We start from the raw sequence: 26,040 nt of genomic DNA, 5'->3' as shown, positions 1-26,040 counted from the left end.
ATAACTTTGTAACTACGAATGTAGTAATAAGTATATATGGATACTCTTTTGTATTACCTTTTGTTATATATTTTTGGTATTATCTTAATTGTATTTTTTTGTTTTGTTATAAAAATTAATAAAAATTATAAATTTTTTTATTAATTTTTATAACTATATATATATATATTAAAAAAAAAACACTTGAGGAGCGCCAGCATAGGGGAATGGGGAGCGTTTGGCGCAAGAAGGGGCTTTCTGGAGCCGAAGTTTCTCCAGGAACGCGCTTCTCCGCAGCGCTCGCCTCGCCTCGCCCCTTCCTCCGCTTTCCAAGGGCGGCGTTGGGAGCAGGGCCAGCCCACCAGCCGCCGCCCCTGGCAGCAACGGGGGGGGGAGGAGGGAGGCTCTCCCCGCCCGCCCCCGAACTTCCCCCCCTCGCCCTTTCCGGCGCCGTGGTGTCCCGGCCGCGCTGCGAAGGCCCGGGCAAGGATGTGGCGGCGCCGGCTGCTGTGGGCCGCCTTCTGCCTGCTGCTGGGCCGGCCGCGGGCCCAGTACGAGCGCTACAGCTTCCGCAGCTTCCCGCGGGACGAGCTGATGCCCCTCGAGTCGGCCTACCGCTACGGCCTGGACCAGTACACCGGCGAGAACTGGCCCGACAGCGTCAGCTACCTGGAGGTCAGCCTCCGCCTCCACCGCCTCCTGCGCGACAGCGAGGCCTTCTGCCACATCAACTGCAGCGCCGTCCGCATGGAGGAGGAGGAGGAGGCGGCGGCGGCGGCCGCGCCCGACGAGCCGGGCCCCCTGCCGCCGGGCCGCTTCCAGGGCTTCCCGGAGCTGCGCCACTTCGGGGCGCTGCTGCGCCGGGCGCAGTGCCTGAGGCGCTGCAAGCAAGGGCTGCCGGCCTTCCGCCAGGCCCAGCCCAGCCGGGAGGTGCTCGAGGAATTCCAGCGCCGCGAGCCCTACAAGTTCCTGCAGTACGCCTACTTCAAGGTAGGGGCGCTCCCCCTCCTGGCTCGGCTCGGCGCGCCTCTCCTGCAGAATTAAGTAGCCCTGAGGCTTACTCTGCCTTAGGGGAGGGGCTGTGGCTCAGTGGTAGAGCCTCTGCTTGGCATGCAGAAGGTCCCAGGTTCAATCCCCGGCATGACCAGTTAAAGGGACTAGGCAAGTAGGTGATGGGAAAGACCTCTGCCTGAGACCCTGGAGAGCCATGGAGTGGGGCCGTGGCTCAGTGGTAGAGCATGCAGACGGTCCCAGGTTCAACCCCCGGCATCTCCAGTTAAAGGGACCAGGCAAGGAGGTGATGTGAAAGAGCCTGAGAACCCTGGAGAGCTGCTGCTGGTCTGGGTAGACAACACTGACTTTGATGGACCTTGATGGTCTGATTCAGTAGAAGGCAGCTTCATGTGATCTCAGTTTGGGGAGAGGCTGTGGCTGAGTGGTTGAGCCTCTGCTTGGCATGCAGACGGTCCCAGGTTCAATCCCCGGCATCTCCAGTTAGAGGAACCAGGCAAGTAGGTGATGTGAAAGACCCCTGCCTGAGACCCTGGAGAGCCGCTGCCGGTCTGGGTAGACAATACTGACTTTGATGGACCGAGGGTCTGATTCAGTATAAGTCAGCTTCATGTGTGTTCATGCGTCAAGCGCTTGGGAGGCTTGAAGAGGGGAGTGGGCGTGTTCATGGAGGAGAGGGCGATTCATGGCTACTAGTCAAAACGGATACCAGTCATGATGCATGCCTATTCTCTCCAGGATCAGAGCAGGCCCATTATATTGGGTGCTGTGGGACACAGGCAGGATGGTGCTGCTGCAGTCTTCTTGTTTTGGCTTCCTAGAGGCACCTGGTTGGCCACTGTGTGATCAGACTGCTGGACTTGATGGGCCTTTTCTTATGTTCAACATCATCATCATTCCTTTATTGGCATAAAATTAATATGTTCAAGAACAACCATACATAAGGGCCAAAATTAAGTCTAATTAATACTAGACGTTAGGAAGAATTTTCTAACAGAGCGGTTCCTCGGTGGAACAGGCTTCCTCAGGAGGTGGTGAGCTCTCCTTCCCCGGAGGTTTTTAAGAAGAGGTTGGATGGCCATCTGTCAGCAGTGCTGATTCTATGACCTTAGGCAGATCATGAGAGGGAGGGCACCTTGGCCATCTTCTGGGCATGGACTGGGGGTCACTGGGGGTGTGGGGGGGAGGTAGTTGTGCATTTCCTGCATTGTGCAGGGGGTTGGACTAGATGACCCTGGTAGTCCTTTCCAACTCTATTCTATGGTTCTATTCTATGATTTGAAATGATGTTCTGCAATTACGTATGATGAATTTATTACCTACAAAAATCAATTACTTGTATACTGCCCTGCTGTAGCCTCTATGCTTGAATTATAAATATGGACATAGAGCTCAAATAAACACAAAATAACAACCTGATAATTTAGACCAAAACTGAGAGCAGTATGGCCGAAATGCGTACTGGACTCCAATCTATGTTAGAACAAATATTGTTAGTCTTTAAAGTGCCACTGGGATTCCTGTTTTATGAAACAAATGTTGTCCATCTTACGCTTTGTGTTAGGACAAAGATTCAAACTCTTTACCAGTTCTAAGATGGGCCTCAAAAGATGACATTTTGCCTATTTGCTTCATCTCCATAGTGGAAGGGAACCTTCATCGGTTTGTGTCTGCCTGCCATGCAGTAAAGCGTTACTGAGTCTCTGCATATAAAAGTGGAAAGTCTGTAGCCCTTCCTGTGTTATACATCCCATCTCTGGGCTTCATCGTGAACCCCAGGCTTCCCTGTGTCATGGGGCAGCCAGGACACCCTGCATGTCCCTACATGACCTCAGACATAATATCCTTGCCCTGCCCAGAGTAACCCTCTCTGCAATCCTTTTCCTAGAGTGCTTTCTGCTTTTCTCAAACCTTGGACTGGGCACTGTCTCTCAGCCTAACCTACCTCACAAGGGCGTTGAGAGGATACAGTGGCATGGCATGCTGTTCCTTGGAAAATATAAATATGTTCAACAATCCCCTATTTATAAACCTAATTCCTCACTCGCATATCTCTTCCATGTACCCAGTTTTAGCCAATTGGGCATGTGTGTTTTTGTACCTCTGTGTTCCTGCCTTTTCTCCTTTTGATTTAGGACCGATGTTTTCAGAGCAACAGCTTTTCTCATGTACCTCACAATAGGTTCATGATACAATCCAAGATTTTTTGTCTGTTTCAGCACTGCATCCTGCACCTGTTCCCATGTTGCATGGCTTGTTGCGATGCTCCCAGCTTACCCATTTGGATCCAACGGCCCTGTCTGGCCATTGTCTGCTTCAAAACATACATGTTACTTGTTGATACATGGTTTCCCTGCAACTCAGAATATCTGTTACCTAGAACACCCCGGTATTTCAAATCTTAGCCAAACAGATATGCCCTTAAGTGCCAGATACAGCAGAGCAAGATGTGTTGTCCTGTGAATTGCCCATCTTAGTTGTCCAAAGCTTGTAGTCTATATTTCCTTGTGTGCCTCTAGAGCCAAATCATTTATTAAACTCCTTGGATTTTTGCAAGGTTTGAAAATAAGCTTGGTTTATATATCTTGCCATTTTAGAAATGTATCTGCTTAAAGCAGTGGTTCCCAATCTTTTTTTGACCAGGGACCACTAGGACTTCTTTGTTCGGTGCAGGGACCCCAAGGTTCAAAATAAAAATTCCGGGAATTTGAAAATAAACTTTAATCATAACTGTTAGTTAAACATTAAACTTAGAATTATATTTGAATATATATATTTTATAATAGGAGCCCCGTGGCGCAGAGTGTTAAGCTGCAGTACTGCAGTCAAAAGCTCTGCTCACGACCTGAGTTCGATCCTGACAGAAGTCAGTTTCAGGTAGCCGGCTCAAGGTTGACTCAGCCTTCCATCCTTCCGAGGTCGGTCAAATGAGTACCCAGCTTGCTGGGGGTAAAGGGAAGATGACTGGGGAAGGCACTGGCAAACCACCCCGCAAAACAAAGTCTGCCTAGAAAACGTCGAGATGTGACGTCTCCCCATGGGTCAGGAATGACCGGGTGCTTGCACAGGGGACCTTTACCTTTACCTTTTTATTTTATAATAGAGAACCTTTAATTGAAAATATTAATTTATTATGGGTTTATAACTTTGTTTCGCGGACCTTAATTTAGTTCTCGTGGACCCCTGGGGGTCCATGGACCCCTGGTTGGGAACCAGTGGCTTAAAGAGACCAGTCCTAAGCAGATGTAATGAGGAATGTGTTCTTGGGATTTCACTGTAAAACTCTAGAAGGAGGGGAACGGCCTTTAAAAAGGGATACTCAAATGTGTATTGTTAATCCTTTTTTTGGCTAGGCAAATAACTTTCCAAAAGCGATTGCAGCAGCACACACGTTTCTTCTGAAACATCCTGACGATGAGATGATGAAAAGGAACATGGCATATTACAAAAGCCTGCCCGATGCTGAGGATTACATTAAAGATTTAGAAACAAAATCATATGAGGTACGTTTCCTTTCCTACTCATATTCCTTGGCTGTCTCTGAACTCTGGGCATGGAGTAGGGGTCACTGGGGGTGTGTGGGGGAGGTAGTTGTGAATTTCCTGCATTGTGCAGGGGGTTGATGACCCTGGTGGCCCCTTCCAACTCTATGATTCTATTCTGTACACCCTCCACCCCCACAAAGAAACACCCACTAAAGCTATTTTTGATTCATTAAATTGTCATTACTCTCTCATCCCACTTGCTGTACTTTTTATAGTCTAGTCGGAGCCATGCTTTACTGGAAGTAAGAGTTGTTGCATTCAATACTGGTGCAAGGAGTGGACCCAATCCTGCTGTTGCAGGTAGCATCTTAACTAAGCCAGCTCCTCCTCACCAACTTTCTTTTGCCATTTGATTTTCAGTGCATCACTTCTGATCTTCTGTGTTAGCTTGGCACAGATGCAAGTAGGGTTTCCAGGTCCCTCTTTGCCACCAGCGGGGGGTTCTTTGGGCAGAGCCTGAGGAGGGCGGATCTCGGGGAGGAACTTCAATGCCATAGGGTTCAGTTACCAAAGCGGCCATTTATTCCAGGTGAACTGATCTCTATCAGCTGTAGATCAGTATTAGCAGGAGATCGCCAGCCACCACCTGGAGGTTGGCAACCCTAGATACAAGTGGCATCCTAAAGCAGGCCTATGAGAATCCTACTCAGTTCTCTTCAGTGGGGCTTACTTGGAGGAAAGCGTTATAGGATTGTTATCTTCCAGTTGACATAACTAAGGATAGAGCCGCGTAAAGCATATTTTCAAATGACTAGTTTTTTAGACTAACAGATGTGTTAGTCGCTACATTTTCATGTGTAGCTCTTCAGTTTCAATGTGCACGAAGACAAACAGGACTGAGGAACCTTGAATGACTTCAGAGCTTTGTGTAATAGAATGTTTTGATTTTGACTGAGACATATAGGGATGCTGTGTCCTTCTAGTTTCGCATATTATTCGGCTACAGTATCCTGTCTGAAATGAATTCTTATTCCCCAATATTCATTAGTTATGTTTCATTTATCTGGATTTTCCTCCCTTCATGATACTGTGGTATTGAAGTGACTGAAAAAAAGAGGGAGACTGATATAATGGTAACATACTGAGGGCTATTTCACACAAGATGAAATTTCTTCTATGGAAATCACTTTCTTGCATAAATCTTATGTGCCAATATGTAACGTGTTATGAGTTATACACGTCCTTTTACGGATAGCTGGAAGCAACACTGGTTTCCTGCTGCATGAATACATGATAAAATAGACACGTCTGTCACGCACTGAATTCATGCAGTTTCCTGCACCAAAGTGGTTTTTGTGCAGTAAATTTGTCCTGCGAGACACAGTCTTCAAATTACTGAGCATCAAAGAGCCAATATAGTACCCATGCTATATGATTTTTTTTCCTGGTTTCCTCAGACTCTCTTTATCAGGGCAGTGAGGGCATACAATGGAGAAAACTGGAGGACTTCCATCACAGACATGGAGCTGGCACTTCCGGATTTCTTCAAAGCCTACGATGACTGCTTAGCTGCCTGTGAAGTCTCACGGGAGATCACAGATTTTAAAGAGTTCTATCTATCCATAGCAGGTGGGCAATTGTTTCCTAAAATTTGGGGGGAGGGCTCTAGAAGGCTTCTTTAGTCTCCTAAAACACTCCTGTTTGATATGTGCTATTTTTGGATTTCCTTTCTGGAAACACTGGTTGTCAGGGGTGCAGGTAGGGAGGGGAGGTGTACTCAAAGGATACTCGATGGTGCTAGTGGCTGCATGAAGCAATATCGGTCCAAACCAAACTTCCGCTACATCACGTAACACCTTTTCTTAAGACCAGCTGTAAAATAACACAAAACAGTGTGCAGGCTTTTAGCTCTTCAGAATTCTTAATCAGGATCGATGTGAAAGAAGCAAAAAGTGAGGAGGGCAGAAAGAAGAAGAGGAGTTGGTTTTTATGTGCCGACCTTCTCTACCACTTAAGGGAGACTCAAACCAGTTTACAATCACCTTCCCTTCCCCTCCCCACAACAGACACCCTGTGTGGTAGGTGGGACTGAGAGATCTCTAACAGAGCTGTAACTTGCTGGCTTCGTGTGTAGGAGTGGAGAAACAAATCCAGTTCACCAGATTAGCCTCCGCCACTCATGTGGAGGAGTGGGGAATCAAACCTGGTTCTCCAGATCTGAGTCTACCACTCCAAACCACCACTCTTAACCGCTACACTACGCTGGTGTAGAAGAGTTTTTTATACCTTTTTCTCTAACTTTTAAGGAGTGCCAAAGCGGCTTACAATCGCCTTCCCTCCCCCCCCACACACACAAGGCATCTTGTGATGTAGGTGGGGCTGAGAGAGTTCTGAGACAACTGTGACTAGGCCAGGGTCACCCAGCAGGCTTCATGCAGAGGAGAGGGGAAATGAACCTGGTTCACCAGATTAGCGTCTGCCACTCTTAACCACTACACCACACTGGCTCCCAAGATGTCTTATGCTGACACAGATGCGGGCTGCCTAAACAGTCACACAGATAAATAGATTGGTTCTGCTGAAACAAATTAAGGGAACATGGGTAAAGCATGTGTTTTAGAGTTTAGACTTCTATTAACTGGCAGCACATATGAACATAAGAGTAGCCCTGCTGGATCTGATCAGTGGTCCACGTAGTCCACCCTCTTTCCAACAGTAGCCAGCCAGATGCCACAGGGAAGCCCATAAGCTGAGCCAGCTGCCAACATCTGTCGACTGCTTCCAGCACATGACAAAGGCAGAATTCTGAAGTTCCCGTTCCACTGTCATCATGGTTAATAGCCATTGATAGACCTATTGGTGGTGGAAAGTGCAATCAAGTCACAGCCAACTTATCAAGATCCCGTAGGGATTCCAGGGCAAGAGACAAAGAGAGGTGGTTTGCCATTGCCTGCCTCTGCATAACAACCCTGGACTTCTTTGGTGGTCTCCCATCCAAATACTAACCAGGGCTGCCTCTGCTTAGCTTCCGAGATCTGATGAGATCGGGCTAACCTGGCTCATCCAGGTCAGGGATGAGAGACCTTGTGTGTGTGTGTGTGTTAAGTGCCGTCAAGTCACTTCTGACTCATGGCGACCCTATGAATGAAAGTCCTCCAAAATGTCCTATCTTTGACAGCCTTGCTCAGATCTTGCAAATTGAAGGCTGTGCTTCTTTATTGAGTCAATCCATCTCTTGTTGGGTTTTCCTCTTTTCCTGCTGCCCTCAACTTTTCCTAGCATGACAGTCTTTTCCAGTGACTCTTGTCGTCTCATGACGTGACCAAAATACGATAGCTTCAGTTTAGTCATTTTAGCTTCTAGGGTCAGTTCAGGCTTGATTTGATCTATAACCCACTGATTTGTTTTGTTTTTTGGCAGTCCACGGAATCCATAACACTCTCCTCCAACACCACATTGCAAAGGAATCTATTTTCTTCCTATCAGCTTTCTTCACTGTCCAGCTTTCACACCCATACATAGTAATAGGGAATACGATGGCATGAATTAATCTAGTCTTGGTGGCCAGTGACACATCCTTACACTTCAAAATATTTTCTAGGTCCTTCATGGCTGCCCTTCCCAGTCTCAATCTCCTCTTGATTTCTTGGCTGCAGTCTCCCTTTTGGTTGATGGTGGAGCCAAGGAATAGAAAGTCTTGAACAATTTCAATTTCCTCATTGTCAACCTTAAAGTTGTGTTATTCTCCTTTAGTCATTACTTTTGTTTTCTTGATGTTCAGCTGTAGTCCTGCTTTGGCACTTTCTCTTTTAACTTTCAGCAGTAGTCGTTTCAAGTCTTCACTATTTTCTGCCAATAATGTAGTGTCGTCAGCATATCTCAAATTATTAATGTTCCTCCCTCCAATTTTCACTCCACCTTCATCTAAATCTAATCCAGCTTTCCTAATTATATGTTCTGCATATAGATTGAAGAGATAGGGAGATAAAATACATCCTTGTCTGACACCTTTGCCAATTGGAAACCATTCCGTTTCTCCATATTCTGTTCTAACTGTGGCCTCTTGTCCAGAGTACATATTGCACATCAAAACGATCAGATGTAGTGGCACACCCATTTCCTTTAAAACCAGCCATAGCTTTTCATGATCCACATAGTCAAAAGCTTTGCTGTAATCTATGAAATTCTCTCATATGCTCCAGTAACCATCGTATATTTGCAATATAATCTCTAGTGCCTCTTCCTTTTCTGAAACCAGCTTGAACATCAGGCATTTCTCGTTCCATATATGGTAACAGCCTTTGCTGTAAGATTTTGAGCATCACTTTACTTGCTTGAGAAATTAATGCGATGGTCCGATAGTTGCTGCAATCTTTGATGTCTCCTTTTTTGGGAATTGGAATGTAAATGGATCGTTTCCAGTCTGTGGGCCATTGTTTTGTTTTTCATATCTGTTGGCATATTCTTGTCAAGATTTTTATGGCCTCAACTTCTGCTAGGGCTGCTGAGCGAAGCACTGTGTCTCCCCGGAGGCTCCCGGTGGGAAACCAAGTAACGTCTTAAATAGGGGTGCCAATGCGCCCCTCCCGATTCCTAAATAGTGGAACGGGTGTCAAGGAATCTCCTGCTGCCGATGAAGAGCGGTTTGACTCCTGAACTCTCTGAGTTTTAACACTTCGGAGATTCAGTAGCAGTCCCGCCTAGCTTGAGGGGTTATAAATCGCCGCAGACTTCTCTTTGGAATTAGGCTTCGCTCTCCCCTATCTACTACTATCTAAGCAACTATACAGAAGTAAGAATACCTACTCTCCTAAAATCTGAGTAAGTTTAAAAGAATTCTTTTGGTTTACCTGGATTTGGAAGTCCCGGGAGACTGCTAAATACATCTGTTGAATCCGTATCTCCCCACTCAATGTTTAAATGACTCTTTAAAAACAAGAAAAGATCAGATAACCCAGCAGGAATCTTATCAATTTGATTAGTGGGAAGACATAACAACTAAGATTTTTGAAAGACGCTTCAGTTACCAATCAGGAACTACTACGTATAAAGGGGAGGGAGGAGGAGAAATCTCCCCCACCCCGAAGAGTCGTCTTTCTAACTAAACAAAGCTTTCCTGCCACGTCCTTCCCGGAAACAATCTATCATCGCGAGAGAGCCAGAGAACTTGGAATCGGAAGTGTGGCATTAGTGTGTACTGGCAAATATCTCCCAAGTTCCTGAACACAAGGAACGGAAGGTTTACGACCTTGATTCCTGCAACACTTCTTTATTTACTATACTGGTATATTTGCCTGGATTTTACCAACTTATTTTCAACAGAAATTCTCAGAAGAAGCAACCATGGAATATCTGACTAAACAGATGGAACAATTCTCTGATGAACATTTCATACCAACTTATTAATCAAAAACTGGATATCATCTTAGACGATCTTAAAGACATAAAAACCCAAATTATCACAATGAGGTCAGAGGTGATACTAAAGGGCCCTCTAGTTGACAAGAAAGATGAAGAACAGAAGAATCCTGCAAAGGAAATCGAGAACTACAATAAACAAACTGCAATAGCCCAGCTGACAACAATGGATCTGAATGTGAGTGACTTTGACCTCTGTCTCTTCAATCTGCCTGATGAACTTTTCAACATCTGCTTGGAGGACTTAATGAGTAGAAAAACTGGGGCTGTCAGGATCCTTTTCTTTGAATTTGAGGTGCAAGATATTGCAACGTGGATTTACCATGGAGATCATCTATCTGCAGAAGAGACTCTACCAACAATTTCCAAAGATGCTCTTCGACGCTTACTGTTAATGATGAAAAGAAGGAAATGCTGGAAATTCCGGACAAAGGGACTAATTTAAAAGAGTCTAGTTTCTCTTTTGGATGAGATTAAAAAGGAACTGGTTAAAAGGATTGGCTATAATGGAAATAGAACCATATATTATATTAATTTACTAGAAATATAAAATGTATTAAATGAGTGTTAATGAGAAATGGAGGACTTACAAAATAATTAATTTTTAATGGCAGCAATTAAATGTTTTCTACTATACTAATCCATTTATTATTAGTGAGAGTCACTATTTTTCTTCTTTTATTTTCTTTTCCCTTTTTTCTTTCTTTTATATGATAGTACTAACTATTAATAAATATTAGCAACAATATCAGGACTAGAATTTTATGCAAAAGAGATTACTAATTTATCACAAGATGGAGGGAGGTGTAGGGGAAGTCAATATTTCTTTGATTATACACAAATATCTTTAACAATGATTCCTATTTGTTTTTACTTTTTATTGCTTATGTCAATTGTTAAACTATGTGATTAATCTGGAAAAATAATAAAAAATTTATTAAAAAAAGAAAAAGATTTTGATGGACTCCGTTTCTGTGGCTTGGAATAGCCCTATTGATATCCCATCTGCTCCTGGTGATTTGTTTCTCCCGATTGCTCTCAATACAGCTTTGACTTCTAAAACTGTAGGTTCTTCTTCACACAGTAAAATCCAACTGCAAAGTGCATTGAAAGTGGATTGAAAGTGCATTATCTGGCATGTGTGAAAGCGCCCGTTATTATCTTTAGGCATAATAATTCATCGTAAACACTTTGTACATCTTGCATTTTTGATGGCCACACAGTTCTTTCGTTTCAGAGGGTTAGCCGTGTTGGTCTGCAGTAGAATGTTAGATTTGAATAACACCTTAAGAGACCATTGAAATTTTTGGGGTATGAGCTTTTGCGAGTCAGTATCTGTTACCTTCATCGATAGCTCACGAAGGAAGCTTTGACTCGAAGCTCAGACCCCAAATATCTTGCTGGTCTCCAAGGTGCGACTGGACTCGAATCTAACAGTTCTCCACCTTTCTGTGTTTACTTCTGCCATGTTCTGTGTATAAATTTATGGTATCATGCAATACTAGCAAATAGCCACAAGGCAGAATACTGTGATGTTTGGTAATCTGAATTGGGAAGAAATGTTTCACGCAGGAGACCAACCTGTGGTATCAGAGCATTAACTACCAGGGGCAAAACTTCCATGGTATTCTAATCAGTATCATAACACATAAAGATTGGCCACACATGGAGGGAAAAAGTGATATTTAAAAGTGATATTTAAACAACAAACACTAGTTCCACTCCATTTCATGTCTAATTACGCATAAATATGTGAGATAGAGCCTCAATGTCAAAATTTTTTTAAAAGGAAAATTAGTTCAGAGAGGGGATTTTGAGCAAAAAGGATTGCTTTGGTTTCCCACTTACTGCAACAAATCATCCCACGCCAGAGGGTTTTTGCCAGCAGGATGCAGAATGCGGGTAAATGCGCATTCTGAGTTTTGCCAATGGAAAAGACGCGGGGAGTGATCTGGAGTGGAAAAACAGCAGGTTGGAAAAGGGTTAAGCACTCCCCTCCCCACTGCTGCTTTTACACCACTTTAAGCTGGGTTTTTTTTTTAATGCTCTGTGTTAGGACTCCATTATCTATGTTAATTAAGCTGTAATTAGGAATATTCCTCCTCTTTCTCTGGGTGTAAGCATTGTCACCCAAGGTAACTGCTGAATAAAACCCTGAAATGCCAACAATGTAAGTTATGTGAATATTGTTCTACAGTAATAAATATATCATGATTATAAATAATTAGAAATATCATTTGTGTCTAAGAAATCTTTGTCAGTTGCTACCTATAGATGGCGCTACAGTCAAGAGTAATTTTTCTGGGAAAGGCTTCTACACAGCTGTCGATTGAAATGTTTTATTGTTACCATCAGTGTTTCTTTGACTTTACTCTCACAAGAGCCAAACAAATTGGAAGTTCTGGAGATAGGTTTATACGGAGTAGAAATGTTGGTCAGTAATCTGAAATGGCTATCTAATGTCCAGAACATGGCTGATTGGTTTGTTTGTTTTTAGATCACTATATCCAAGTCCTAGAATGCAAACTGAAGTGTGAAACTGATCTGACACCTGTTATAGGAGGCTACATGGTGGAGAAATTTGTGGCAACTATGTACCACTATTTGCAGTTTGCCTATTACAAGTGTAAGTAAGGGGATTTGCCTCAAAACTGAAGTGGGATTGTTACTAACTTTGTAAAACAGCTTTAATTTATCAATTGGATTTATGTTTGGCACTTATAAAATGTTTCCGTTCTCTAGCAAAGAAAATCCTAGTTTTGCCTCCTAACTGAGCCAGTGCATGATACTAGGATGATAAATTTAACAGATCTCCAACCTATGCACAGAAAACTGAAAATACTGGGTCTAACAGAATCCCTTTAACCGTCCTGTCTCATGCTATAATTTGTAAATCAGTTTCTGGTTGTGCAGAAAAGTTCTAATCGGTTTTCTGTGTGATGAAGAATTTTTAATTTCTTGTGCACAGAGATGTATCCACAATGAAGCAAACGACGGTAATCAGTACTCTCTCAGAAAATATCCCTGCAGATCCTAGTATTGGGCTGGATCCAGTCTAAATTGGAAGTTGAAACTGATTCTCCACTCTGGCTCCGGACCCCACCCCTACCCCATGTCATTCCTCAGGGTAGCGTTTCCCCTCAGGAGCAGCATTTTGTGGAGATCAGTGGGCTGCAGTGGGGAGGTGGGGGGAGGCAGGAAAGTTCCATTCCACTGATGGAAAATTTAGTCTGGAACCAGCCTACTGACTTGCATATATGTTGGCATTAGTATGGTATGGGAGGGTGGAAGGATGGGGAGAAAGAAAAAAAGATTTTGAGACCTGTCTGTAAAATCCTACTTTGTAGATCTGTAAGATTTTCAAAATGAGAATTTATAAATATGCATATAGGTACTCGAATTGCACAACACACACCCGCGTCCCTAGTGTGACCTCTGCATTCAGACTGTTAAAGTATTAGCTGCTCAAAAACATTCTCTTGAGAAGCTGACTTTTGTTTTGTTCTGCATTAATTCAGTGAACGATTTGAAGAACGCAGCACCGTGCGTCGCTAGTTACATGCTCTTTGATCAGAAAGATGAAGTGATGAAACAGAATCTAGTCTACTACCAGTATCATAAAGACAAATGGGGACTGACAGATGAAGACTTCCAGCCGAGACCTGTAAGTGAAATGGAAGGATTGTTGCAGTGTGTAGCCACAAGAGTATGTTGTTCCACAGGAGGCACTAACACATTAAACCCAGTAGACTTATAGAAAGTGATCCAGGGAGAGTAGATCACATCTCTTTCATGCCTGTGGAAAGCTGTGTGAACTGTGAAGGCTGAGGCAGCGTTATTTTACTATTCTGACCCAAAGCTTTGCTATTCTCCTTCTAGGAAGCAGTTCAGTATCACAACATAACAACGCTCCAAAAAGAGATGTATGAATTCGCAAAAGAATACGTGATGGATGATGATGAGGTAAGTGTAGTGAGAAGTGCCACTGGCTTTTAAAAAAGAAATGATCTTTCTGAAATAAATCGGAATGCCATTTTGCAGTGTTTTGGTAGGGTTGCCACTTCTGTTTCCCTCCATGGTCCTACTTCCATGCAGTCTGACATACAGAAATTGAGCCAGTTAAACTTTTCTTGTACTTTCTCACCTTCTTTATTTACGTCAGGCTGCATCAGATCTCGGAAGCTAAGCATGGTTGGCCCTGGTTAGTACTTGGATGGGAGACCTCTAAGGAAGTTCAGGTTTGCTACGCAGAGGCAGGCAATGGGAAACCGCCCCTGAACGGCTCTTGCCTTGGAAATCCTACAGGGTCGCCATAAGTCAGCTGCAACTTGACTGTACTTTTCACCAGCGGGTTGCTGTTAAAGAGACAGAAAGAGGCCAGAAAATAAGGTGGCAGCCCTGTGTTTTAGCTGAAGTGTAATTTCTAGTTTTTTACACCAGAAATGAAAACTTTGGCAAACAGATTGCGCAGAGGAACAAAAACCTTATTTCAGTACCATCAGACAGTAATTTGTCCCATGTAACATATACTTCCATTTCTTGTCTCCTGGCAACATTTAGCATATTAAAAATGAGTGTAGCTGTTATTCTTCATAGGGCTTAAGGTTTTTGAAGAACCTTTTCTGGTTGTCCCCATTCACTAGGTCTTACCACTTCCCCTCCGGTATATCTCTTTGTTTATTTATGTATTTGTTTATTTAAACATTTATTTATTTAGTTTTGTATCCCGCCCTCACTCCCCAGCCAAAAGGCTGGGCTCAGGACAGCTGACATCATATAAAAATACAATAAATCACAATACAATTATTAGCCACTTTTCTACCTTCTAGAACTCAAGATGGCTTACAACATAAATAATTATAAAATACAATAATATACATAAAAACCACTAGTTAATAAAATGCATAACCTACATTTAAAAACCAGTTAAAAATCAATAATTTAAAAGTGCTATTCGGCAGTTCCCATTATAAAAGTTCCCTTTATAAAAGGTCCTCTCCTTTACTCTCACGGTATTCTTATGTATTATTAAAGCATTTGAGGGGCAGTGGTAAATTATAAAGATACGATATATGGTTTCAAGAATGTTTCATCTTTTAATCCCGTTTTCAGCATTTAATCTCTTTTCTTATATAGGGCACACAAGTACTTTATTTCACCAGTTCTGATTGGATTGTTATTTAAAAATGCTTAGCCGCATGAGGATACTTTCTCATACTTATGTAAGATAATGATGCTTTTGCAGTCCTTTCATGGTCACTCCTAGCTTTTTCTGCTACTCCTGTTGAAGGAAAGGGGAGCTGAGGGCACCTAGCCTCTTGCCGGACAGCCTAAACACACACACACACACACACACAAGGCCAGGTGTTTTACAGTGCAGTCGTAAGCACAGTTCCATCCTTCTAAGTCCACTGACGTCAAAGGGCTTAGAAACTCTGCTAAGGATTTCACCGTGAGTCTGCAGGCCACCAAGAAATCTAGTAAGTATATGTTGAGATGGGGTTCTTTCTACGGAATTGACACTTAACAAAGTGTTTGCCGACTGGCTGCAAATTACTTTCCCTGTTTTGGTTCTGCATTCCCCGTGAAGGGATGATGATGCCATATTGTGAAAGTGCTAATGAGAAAAGAATAGCAATCTTCTAATGAAGGAGTTGGATTTACTCCACCGCCATGTTGCTGCATCCCAGGTGGCATTTCCACATAGATTAGGGTTGCCAGCTCTGGGTCGGGAAATACCTGGAGATTTGAGGGGGTGGAGCCTGCAGAGGGTTGGGTTTGGGGAGGGACTTCAGCAGGGTACAATGCCATAGAGTCTACCTTCCAAAGCAGCCATTTTCTACAGGGGAACTGATCTCTGCTGTTTGGAGATCAGTTGTGATAGTGGGAGAGCTCCAGGCCCCACCTGTAGGTTGGCAACCCTAACATTGACCCACAATAGCTATTACAAAAAAATGGGGAGAGTAAGTAAAACCTTTTAATAAAGCATAGGTCCCACTGCAACCTTTCCTTCTCTACACATATTACAGAAATAGCGGAGGTTAGAACTATAATTTATGCTTGACTTAGGCCTTCCATTGAAACTGCAGCTTTGTGTCAATTTCTCTCCCCATAATGGGTTGGATCCAGCCAGGTTTTTCAGTCCCTTTTAATTCCCCTCCATTCTACAGCCCCTGTCCCACATGGCCCTTGCACATACAGAACTGCATGATCCCCAGCATAAGTTCTTTTGATAGTCAAAGGGAACCCCTCATTATCCACCAGCAGAAGAGCTAGTTAGATCCAACCCAATTTTGAGGCAGGATTACCATGTTTTGACATTATCATGTCATGCATCTTCTTGCCCTTACTCCACACCAACTGCCACAAGCAAGGAAGCATATAGAAACCACATGGGTAGGTTTGCCTAAACCTTGCACGTAGACAGGAAGAAAACTTTAGATAGCTCCAAACATTAAATGAGTGTAACACTAGATGTTACCCAAAAAAATCTAGTTCCACTGCAAGGGAAATACCGTATTTGCATGGTCAAGAATGCAAATGATATGGTTGGTCCAGTAAAAGCAATAACTGCTTCTGGAAAAACAGCATTTCCGATACAGAGGCACAAAAGCATCTTATGAAGTATAGGCTCATGTGGAAATGGGAGGCATGCTGAAAGGTGGACGGTGATTTTTACCTTTGCATATGCTTTCATGAAGGAGGGGATAAAGCAAGGTTACTGAATGAGAACTTATGAGGTTTATTTTTGCTAGTTTGAAAAGATTTCATTATTTTTAGTGCAATCGCTCCGTCCACAAATATTGACATATGCCAAAGTTTGCAGTGTTTTGAAGGCCATTTCTGTAATGGCAGACTTGCTTACTTACCGGAAAGGTAAATAATATTTGGCAACGTGTCTGTTTACTGACGTGACAATTTTATGGTTCCGAGGCAGCTAAAAGCAAAGCAAACAGTTGTCCTCTGTAAATTCCTGAAACCACCGCTTTGCAGGAGTCCCGACAAGCCTCTTGGGGGAAAGGAAGGACAACCATTGATCCAGTCTACTTTCGTCCCCCTCAGTCTTCATTAACCCGTAGTAATAGATGGTTGCTAGAGGCTGAGTCTTACAGCCCAGGTGGGCTCAGCCAAGGCTCTCAGCACCAGCAGACCTTCATAACTGTCTTTGCTGTAGCAGCCATGCTATTCCAGATACTGCTCTCTTTACCCTGCTTACTTTGCCGTCCAAATATATAGGAAAGGTACACTCCTTCATGCATTGAATAAATAGTGCACGGAAAGACTGAAGGCTTGAAAAAGTTTACACAAAATGGAATTATACCGGATCTCCATTGTATCACGTCTTGTTTCCGTTGCCTACTGACGCACTTTTATGGATTTATTTATACGGAATGAATAAGGATTGAGCAATTGAGCTTTTATATTTTGTATTGTAAAGCTTTATGCTAGGAATTGGGGTCTGAATTGGACCAATTGTGATATACATTTCTTTGCTCAAGAATTGTGACTTTTGAAATTGTTTCCAATATACACCTTAATAGCAAGAATTGCATTTGTTTGTTTTCCTTATTTTGGAAATAATTGTCTTGTGTTATATTTTGAATTCTACACTCCTGACTAGCACTTGTAAGCCGCGTTTGATTACTACCACCTGGAGGTTGGCAACCCTATCTATGTATGCCTTCTTGCCAGGAACTAGCTGCCATTTTATTTATTTAAAACATTTATATGCTGTCTCTTCAGAGACCAATTACTGAATTTTTATTTACTTAAATTATTTATTCCCTATCCTCCCTCTGAATGGTTCCCGCTTTTGTTGTTATTGTAACTGTTGTATAATGTGGTGTAGTGTTTAAGATTGGTGGTTTGGAGCAGTGGACTCTAATCTGGTGAATCTGGTTTGATTTCCCACTTCTCCAAATGAGTGGCAGAGGCAAATCCAGTGAACTGGATTTGTTTCCCCACTCCTCCACATGAAGTCAGCTGGGTGACCTTGGGCTAGTCACACTTTCTCAGCCCCACCTACCTCACAGGGTGTCTGTTGTGGGGAGGGGAAGAGAAGGTGATAGTAAGCCAGTTTGATTCTTCCTTAAGTGATAGAGAAAGTTGGCATATAAAAACCAACTCTTCTTCTTCTATTTGTTGCTGCTATGGTTTGAAGGCACCTGGATTTTGTTATGTTTTAGTTTTAATTGTAATTTGTGGATTGATTTTAAATTGTTTTTAAAGGGTTGAGAGCTGCTCTGAGCCTGATTTGGTCAGGAAAGGGTAGCCTAAAAATCAATCAAACAAACAAAAGGTAACAATCAAAATTAGCAACTATTAAAATCCAGCCAATAAAGCTCCAAAGCATAAAAACATTTGAAGACAAAGAGCATAAAACATCTGGCAACCTGAACAATCCTTATAACAGTTCTCAGGCTAGAAGCAGATTGTGTAAACAAGCAAAAACATCAAACCTCTAGTTAAAGGCCTTGGTGAAAAGAAACATTTTGGCCTGGTTCATAAAAGAACATGAAGTAGGTGCCAGCTGAGCCAAAAGGGGAACGGCTACAGACATGCTTACTGTCAAAAAAGCCCTGTCTCTGGTCACCAGCTTCCTCACTTCTGCGTGGGAGCACAAAGAGCAGGGTTAATGAGGAAGCTGGTGGGCATGACAGTAAAGGAGGGGGTGGTCCTTACTCTGGCCCAAACTATTTAGCGCCTTACAGGTAGGTAATTTTGGCTTCAGCAACACAACATACAGATCCTGTATTCTGGTAAACACAAGGCATTATCCATTGAAAGGGAGTTGATTAGGGAAAACTAGCCTGGGGTGATGTTCTGCCCTTAGCAGCAGCTTGAAATCAGAAGGTGAAGCCTTTCACAGCATATCAATAAATAATGCAGTAAGGCTTGTTTGTTTGTTTTTAAAGGTGGCAACTGTGCAAAAACATGCACATGCTCAAAGCCAACTCTCATCATGTCCAGCCAAGCCCACAACCAGATGTATAACAAGTATTCATCAGGGGAAATTTTCCGTTGGCAGCCAGGCTTGCAGTTCTATCCTAAGCAAAGTTACGTCCTACTGTCCATTGAAGTTAACAGGCTTAGAAGGATGTGATTCAGTTTAGGATGGCACTGTTAGTTGGCTGGGCTGTGAGCTTCACCGGATACTTCCATGTTTTCTTCATTAAAAAGTGACACTTCTGCTCTTTAGGGTACACAGTGTAGAATTAATTTGTTCTCTTGTTATCTTTCCTAGGGCGAAGTAGTAGAATATCTCGATGAACTTCTAGAACTAGACGGCGGAACACAGTGATTCTTAACAAACTTTTTAAAAAAATAAGTTTTTCAAGAAGTGAATTACACCATTGCTCCTTCGCATCCCCAGTCACCACTTGTAGCTCAGGTGTTAGAAATACCTCAGATTTTTATGACATTTTCTTGTACGTCATCTAGTCCATCCTGCAAATTCTTCACCGTACCACACCAAGCGATTGCTTTTTTCATACCCTGTCGCACTTGGAGCTTTGTTGTTCTTTATAGCAGTATTTTTAAATACTCTGTTGAAATTTTTGAACACACCAAGCTTCATTCTATTCATTCCACTCAGCAAATGCATTGTGGCTTAAATCAAGCACAAATGTTGTTTTTCCCTAATAGAATATAATCAAAGGAAAGAAGGAGAAAGGCAGACACTCCGTGTACATTTTCTAAAGTATGGTGTGCTGTTTTATACATTGCAAATTGGTTTATTCTGACAAATTCATTATTTGACTCAGTCTCCAGGAGTCTTTGGGAAAAGGTGGGGTACAAATATTTTAATAATTACATTGATTCTTAAAGCCATGAGAACTGACTGAGGAGAATTACGCTCTTTCTGACACCCTTGGAGGAAAACCATAACATATCTAAAGGATGCCAACAAATCAGTCAGGTCATCTCTTATGTATGATTTCATTTTAACACCCTTAACTAAGGCATCAGTTATGTCTCCTATCTTCAAGCCAGTTATAAGATACTTTGCAGTGGGGTAGAGGTACGGTAAGTGAAAAAAATATCTTGAATTTTCTGTATCCATTGATAAAATTGGTTTTGATGTTCATCATATGTAAGTCTTGGAGAAGCTCATTTCTAGTTCCCTGTTTCTGATATAATATTCATAATGCAGATCTTATCCACCATGAATACCATGAATTTGGACACTGTATCAGAAGTGAGGAATTCATTACCTTTTCCCAACCGGACATAATCACCACCTACCATGGAAAGCTAACAATGTGGAAAGTCAAATGAAGCTGATCCTGAGGGGGGGAGATCAGTGCCATTTTGTACTTCCGGTATCAGAACAGGGGAAACTTCCTGCTAGTTCTATAATCAATTCTTTACCTGCATGAGTAGTTCATCTATTTTTTTTTGTATTTATTTCAGCAGCAATTCTTGTTGAAAAAATAATGGGACTCCGTTACAGTTAAGAGACCAGGACAAGCAAGATTTAAGTCCAGTAGCACCTTACAGACCAACAAGATTCTTATCTGTCAAATAGGAAGCCAAAACAGTGAAAATTCTGTTGGTCTCTAAGGTGCTTCTGGACTTGAAGCTGGCTGTTCTACTGCAGACCAACGTGGCTACCCTCTGAAACTATCTTCAGGACAAGCAAGTTATTTCACACAATCACATTAACGCCACGAGAGAGGAACTGAAAGCACTTTAAGCAATATGTATGATTTTTAGTCCTATTTTTTGTTCCACTCTCATTTCTGCTGTTATATTGCCAGTTCAAAAGTACTAGTGCCTTAGGAGCCCTTAAGTGCTCTGATACCTGAAATGTACATAAAAGGTAAAGGAAGTCCCCTGTGCTTTTTAATTGGGTCATTACTAATATTAACTGGGTCATTACTAATAATATAATACTTATAACTGGGTCATTACTAATCCAAAGAGTGATGTCACATCACAACATTTACTAGGCAGACTATATTTACGGGGTGGTTTGCCATTGCCTTCCCCAGTCGTTTATCCTTTACCCACATCAAGCTGGGTGCTCGTTTTGCCGACCTCAGAAGGATGGAAGGCTGAGTCAACCTTGAGCTTGCTACCTGCAACTGACTTCTGTCAGGATCGAACTCAGGTTGTGAGCAGAGCTTTGACTGCAGTACTGCAGCTTACCACTCTGTGCCACGGGGCTCTAAAATGTACATGCTAGAGAATAATTTAAAAATTGCAATCCAATTTAATTAACTTACAAGTGAAATTGTCTATTAACTATGCTCCAAGGAATACTTTTGTTAAAAGAATAGCAACTGTGATTTTGAAGGGGATTTCTTTAGGTTCCCTGACTTGCTAGGCAGCAATTCTTTTAGCTTTTATGTATAGATTTCTATAGTTTGTTAAGGTCTTATCCCTTGCACCAGTGGAAGTCCATCTCAAGTTAGTGTCCTTGTATTTTGTGTTTATTGGCTGCTGCTAAGCTTGCCGAGGGTTGTCAGTACGTTTAGTAGCTGCACCATTCAGCAGGTAGAGCCTTTTCTGGTATGTAAATACAGTGATGGAAAAAGCTTCACCTGTTAAAGTTCTGCTCATCACATAAATAAGAACCCTGCTGGAAGAATTGGCAATTCTAGCTGCTGCTTCATAGCAAAACTATTTCTTGCAGAATAATACAACGGTGCTGTTAATGTTTATGGTGCCCTTTGATCTGTAGGGGAGGAGCCACAGAAATCACTTCAAGTTTATACATTTCATCCCATTTTGGTCCAAAATGTTCATATTTTGAGTGCATGGCTGTTGAAGGGAGATGATGCTGTACTTGTCCTTTCATTTTTATTCATTGTATTACTGTCTCATTCTGCAGGTTTTCTTTCAGTCTAGAGACTGAGTTGTGCGGCGTAAGGGTGGCTTCCCATTTATTTTAACTTTTTTTAATTGGGAGGTTGGTGCTATATTTTGTGCCTGATTCCGATGTGGGTGAGTGGCACTGAGTGTTACAATAAAGTACCTTTTAAAGAGTTTCATCTGGTGGTTCTTTTCGACAGTACAAGAGCCCTAGGACATAGGTGAAGTTTATCTACCTAGTGTGAATGTGACCATGCAAGGGTTGACAAAGAGTTTTGAAGGTACATGCTGCTAGAATCACAGGGTTTTGGTGCTCATCCACAGACTGGTCATACTGAAAAATGTGGCTTTAGGACAGTGTGAACCTCTCATCTTCAGGGGGACTAAGTTCGTTTAACTCAGAAGAGTCCCTTTCTAACAGAGCGCATGCACAGTAGTCAGAGTCCTACATATATAGCTCTTTCAAATGGGGAGGGCTGTTTTGAAAGCAAAAGGCCCCAGGTTCACTCCACAGCATCCCCAAGGGATGTCAGGGCTCTGGCCTGAGGAAGACCCCTAGCTGAACCTATGGCCCTCGTTCCTACTCCTCCCAAATGCCTGGTCAGTGGGATTTTAGCTTTAAAAAATGGCATTCATTGGGTTGCAGCCACACATGCAGCACTTGTTTGCAATTCCCCATCTATGCAGGGATGCATGTGCAGAGACTTGCTTCTGTGTGCTGATAGCCCCCAGCTGGATAAAGGTGGCAGGCTAGCGTTGGATGAATTTGGGGATCAGACCAAAGGGGGAACCTCTTACATTATAAAAGCAGAGCGATTGTGCTCGTGATGGCAGAATTTATTTATTTATTTAACTCATTTATATCTCGCCTTTCTTCCCAATGGGGACACAAAGCGGCTTACAGCGTTCTGCTCTCCTTCATTTTATCCTCACAACAACCCTGTGAGGTGGGTTAGAAGAAGAAGAGTTGGTTTTTATACCCCACTTTTCTCTACCAAAAGGAGCCTTAAAACGGCTTACAAGCTCCTTCCCCTCTCCCCACAACAGGTACCTTGTGAGGCAGGTGGGGCCGAAAGAGTTCTGAGAAAACTGGGACTAGCCCAAGGTCACCCTGCAGGCTGCAAGTGGAGGAGTGGGGAATCTAATCTGGTTCTCCAGATTAGAATCTGCCATTCATGTGGAGGAGCAGAGAATCAACCCCAGTTCTCCAGATTAGAGTCCACCGCTCTTAACCACTATACCATGCAGGCTGAGAGAGGGTGTCTGGTCCAAGGTCAGCCAGTGAGCTTACATGGCATGAGCAGAGATTCATACCTGGGTCTTCAAGATGCTAGTCCAACATTCTTAACCGCTACACCACACTGGCTTTAAAAACACTTTAAACATGCCAGGCTGTTTATCAACCTAGTTCAGCACTTAAGCTTACACCAAGGTCATTTATGCATGGGTACTTTCACTCACATTCACCTCCGGTCTGTCTTGATTGTTCCTTGGAGTTATGCGTGAGTTTTCTGTCCATTAGAGATGACCTCACTGCCAGCCCTCGCAATGTCTGGGTCTTCCCATTCCTCTGTTAACCCAATTCTTCCATCTTCTCTGAACGAAGCCCGGGTGAAAAACCCATGCATAAGGCAAGTTTGGTTTCTCTCACAGCCAATTACAAAGCAGCATGTCCAGAGGTAGGGATTCAAATGCTTCCTGCTTCCTCGAGCTCTTTCTGAGCAGAAGAAAATCTTTTTAAAACCAAGGCTTGGATTTCTTCTCCCCCCCTCCTTTCAGATTGCTCCTTTTTTTTTCTTTCTTAAAGTGCTTTTTATGCAGCAATTGGGTTTGGGTTTTTTTTTCTCACACAGTAAGCACTACAAAGTAAGCCAATTACAAAGCAGCATTTAAAGGGGTGGGGACTTGATTTGAGCTTGGAGACCACTGATGCATAGATTCCCAACAGGAAAGTGTGGGTCCAGCAAGCAACGAACCTCAGGTAAAACTCCCATGCATAAACGACCTATGTGCATTTACAGGGCAAGAGCTGCTGCAGATTTCTTTGTAAGCTGTATTCTACATGCTCAATTGCCCCATTAGGGATACTGTTGGAGGCATTGCCCCACCCATTTTGTATAATGAGAATAAGGGGCTGTGTGACCATCAGGCAATTATTCTATAACCTCTATTGTGGCTACTGTTGAGCCCCAGCAGTTGATGTGCTGATTGTTATGGGGAGATAGATAGATCTATAATGTTTGCAATAAACCAAAGCTACTTTGGGTTCTGTTTTTTAAAAATTAATACACAAACTGTCAGGAGAAGTAGACGGTGCCAGAGAAAACATTCCCATTTAATAATGTTTGAACATGGAGCCGTGATGCAGTTTGTAGCGAGGCAGTGAGAAAAACCCACAACTAATCCTTCATAGCAGCTGTCTGAACTCTTGGTTGTCTGCCATCCTTTAAACAGCAACTTCATTTTTCTGGTAGCTTGAGGACTGAATGACCTAGTGTGGGGGAATCGAAGCTACATGCTTAAAAAGAAGCTAAGTCAAGAAATCGCCTAAGGAGTTTTGTAAATCACAGCTGGCAACTCAGCAAATCAGCATTCTGTATCTCAACTGTCTTCAGTGCCTCGATTTAAAGCATTAAAATAAACAGATAGCTTTAAAATAAGTCGTCCCCCCCCTTTAATCGCCTTTTATTTCTACTCCGTTTGGAGACAGCAGTGTTTATACAGCCCAATGTGAAATTTTATGAAATGTAAGACCAAGTGTATATTCTTTTGTTAGGTGTGTGACTCTGCGTAACTGCCCCTGCCCCAAACACACACAACAATTTTACTTCGCTATGCAATTGAGTGAAGCTTTTAGGTAAGACTTTATAAACGCTATCAAGTGGTAGCATATTCACTATTTAATGTCTACCTTTAGTATTTATTTATTCAGAAAATGTATATGCCGCCTCTCCAGAGAACCTGTTTCAGGCAGTTCACAAAGGAACACATGATAAAATCAGTAAAAAGCATAAAATCATGACACTTAACACACTATTAGAGCACAAGAACAGCATGAAACGTTTAGCAGCCTAAAAGGATTTGTGCAAAACAGGCCTCAGGCTAGAAGCAGATTGTAAAATATTGACTCCTTAGTTAAAAGCCTGAGTAAAAAGAAATGTGTTGGCCTGGCACCTAAAAGAGAGCAGGGTAGGTATGACAGGTGAGCCTCAAGGAGCGGGACATTCCACAGGTGGGGTGCCATCCCTGAAAAAGCCCCGTCTGTGGTCCACCCACCTCAGGTTTAAGTCATAATATTAAAGTTTGGATTAAAATGTTTTGACAGCACTATTCGGCTTTAACCAATCTCATTTTTTTGCGGCTCTTTGTGGGAAAACACTTTGATTACCAGACTCCGAAATGCAATAAGTAATGTTTTATAATGTAGTTAGCAAATGCTCAAGAAAATACATTTTAAGTGTTTCTTCCCAGTTGAACAGAGTGGCCTTGAAGACACTGGAAAAAAGGTATGGCCAAGTGTAGATTGCTGCATGCTAACCGTAAAAGGTAGGGCAGTGAAAAGTGTGCCAGCAATGCAGGAGCCAATGAGAGTGATGCTGCGAATCAGGCAATAGGAGCTGTGGAGTCAGTTGAGATTTTGACAGCTATGACTTGGAGGGTGGGAATAAGAGAAGAGAGTTTGGTTGGAAGGATTAGCATAACAGGAGAGTGGATTAAGGACAGGGGTCTAAGAACTGAACATTGTGACTATTTGTAACTGTTTGATCAAGCGCAACTGAGCCAGAGCCTGCCTGGGAAAGGGTTCTTTCCCCCGGCACTGTACTGTTCCCCACATACTGTTTAGTAACTGCCAGCCCACTTCTTTATAGGGCATTAACGCATGGGCAGAATGTTCCTGGTTCGCTCCTCTGTTATCCCACAATATTTTAATCCCACAATATTTAAGTCTGGATAATCAAACGCATGACGCCAGCCTATCCCACATTAAGTCTGAAACAAGTAGCTGCTGGAGGCTCCCCATGCGTTTGAACCAACCATATAATGTGGGATAGTTCGCAGTGCGGGATAGCAGGGGAGTGACATCGCCCAAGGATTGGCTGAGGGGTTATCCAATCAAAGGGCGATTCTCCCCCTTTTTTTCTTTGAACGCCAGCGTTCCGGTATACCATCGTCTCAACCTGTTAAGCATTGATCTTCTCAGGCATAAAATGGCTTTTTGGAGTGGGGCAGTGGAATGCATACTAGAGTGAGGGAGGTGCGTTGGTGCTACTGAAAAAAAGATGTGGGTATTTTTTTGCTGAGATGTTAGAAAACCGGCAATCTGGTGAAG

At 42.7% G+C, this 26,040-nt stretch overlaps 1 protein-coding gene across 1 annotated transcript; it reads left to right on the top strand.

Annotated features, from left to right (window-relative positions):
* The first annotated feature begins 468 nt into the window (after positions 1 to 468).
* Positions 469 to 19,267, top strand: CRTAP (cartilage associated protein). The gene is made up of 7 exons (XM_056857550.1): positions 469 to 969; positions 4,344 to 4,493; positions 5,933 to 6,104; positions 12,391 to 12,519; positions 13,412 to 13,557; positions 13,773 to 13,856; positions 19,138 to 19,267. The coding sequence occupies exons 1-7, from the start codon at positions 469 to 471 to the stop codon at positions 19,192 to 19,194; spliced, it is 1,239 nt and encodes a 412-aa protein (XP_056713528.1). The 3' UTR covers positions 19,195 to 19,267.
* Positions 19,268 to 26,040: the final 6,773 nt, after the last annotated feature.

The sequence above is a fragment of the Euleptes europaea genome, chromosome 11 (genome assembly GCF_029931775.1).
Source record: "Euleptes europaea isolate rEulEur1 chromosome 11, rEulEur1.hap1, whole genome shotgun sequence".
Classification (NCBI taxonomy): Eukaryota; Metazoa; Chordata; class Lepidosauria; order Squamata; family Sphaerodactylidae; genus Euleptes; species Euleptes europaea.
This window is presented reverse-complemented; position numbering and strand designations above follow the sequence as displayed.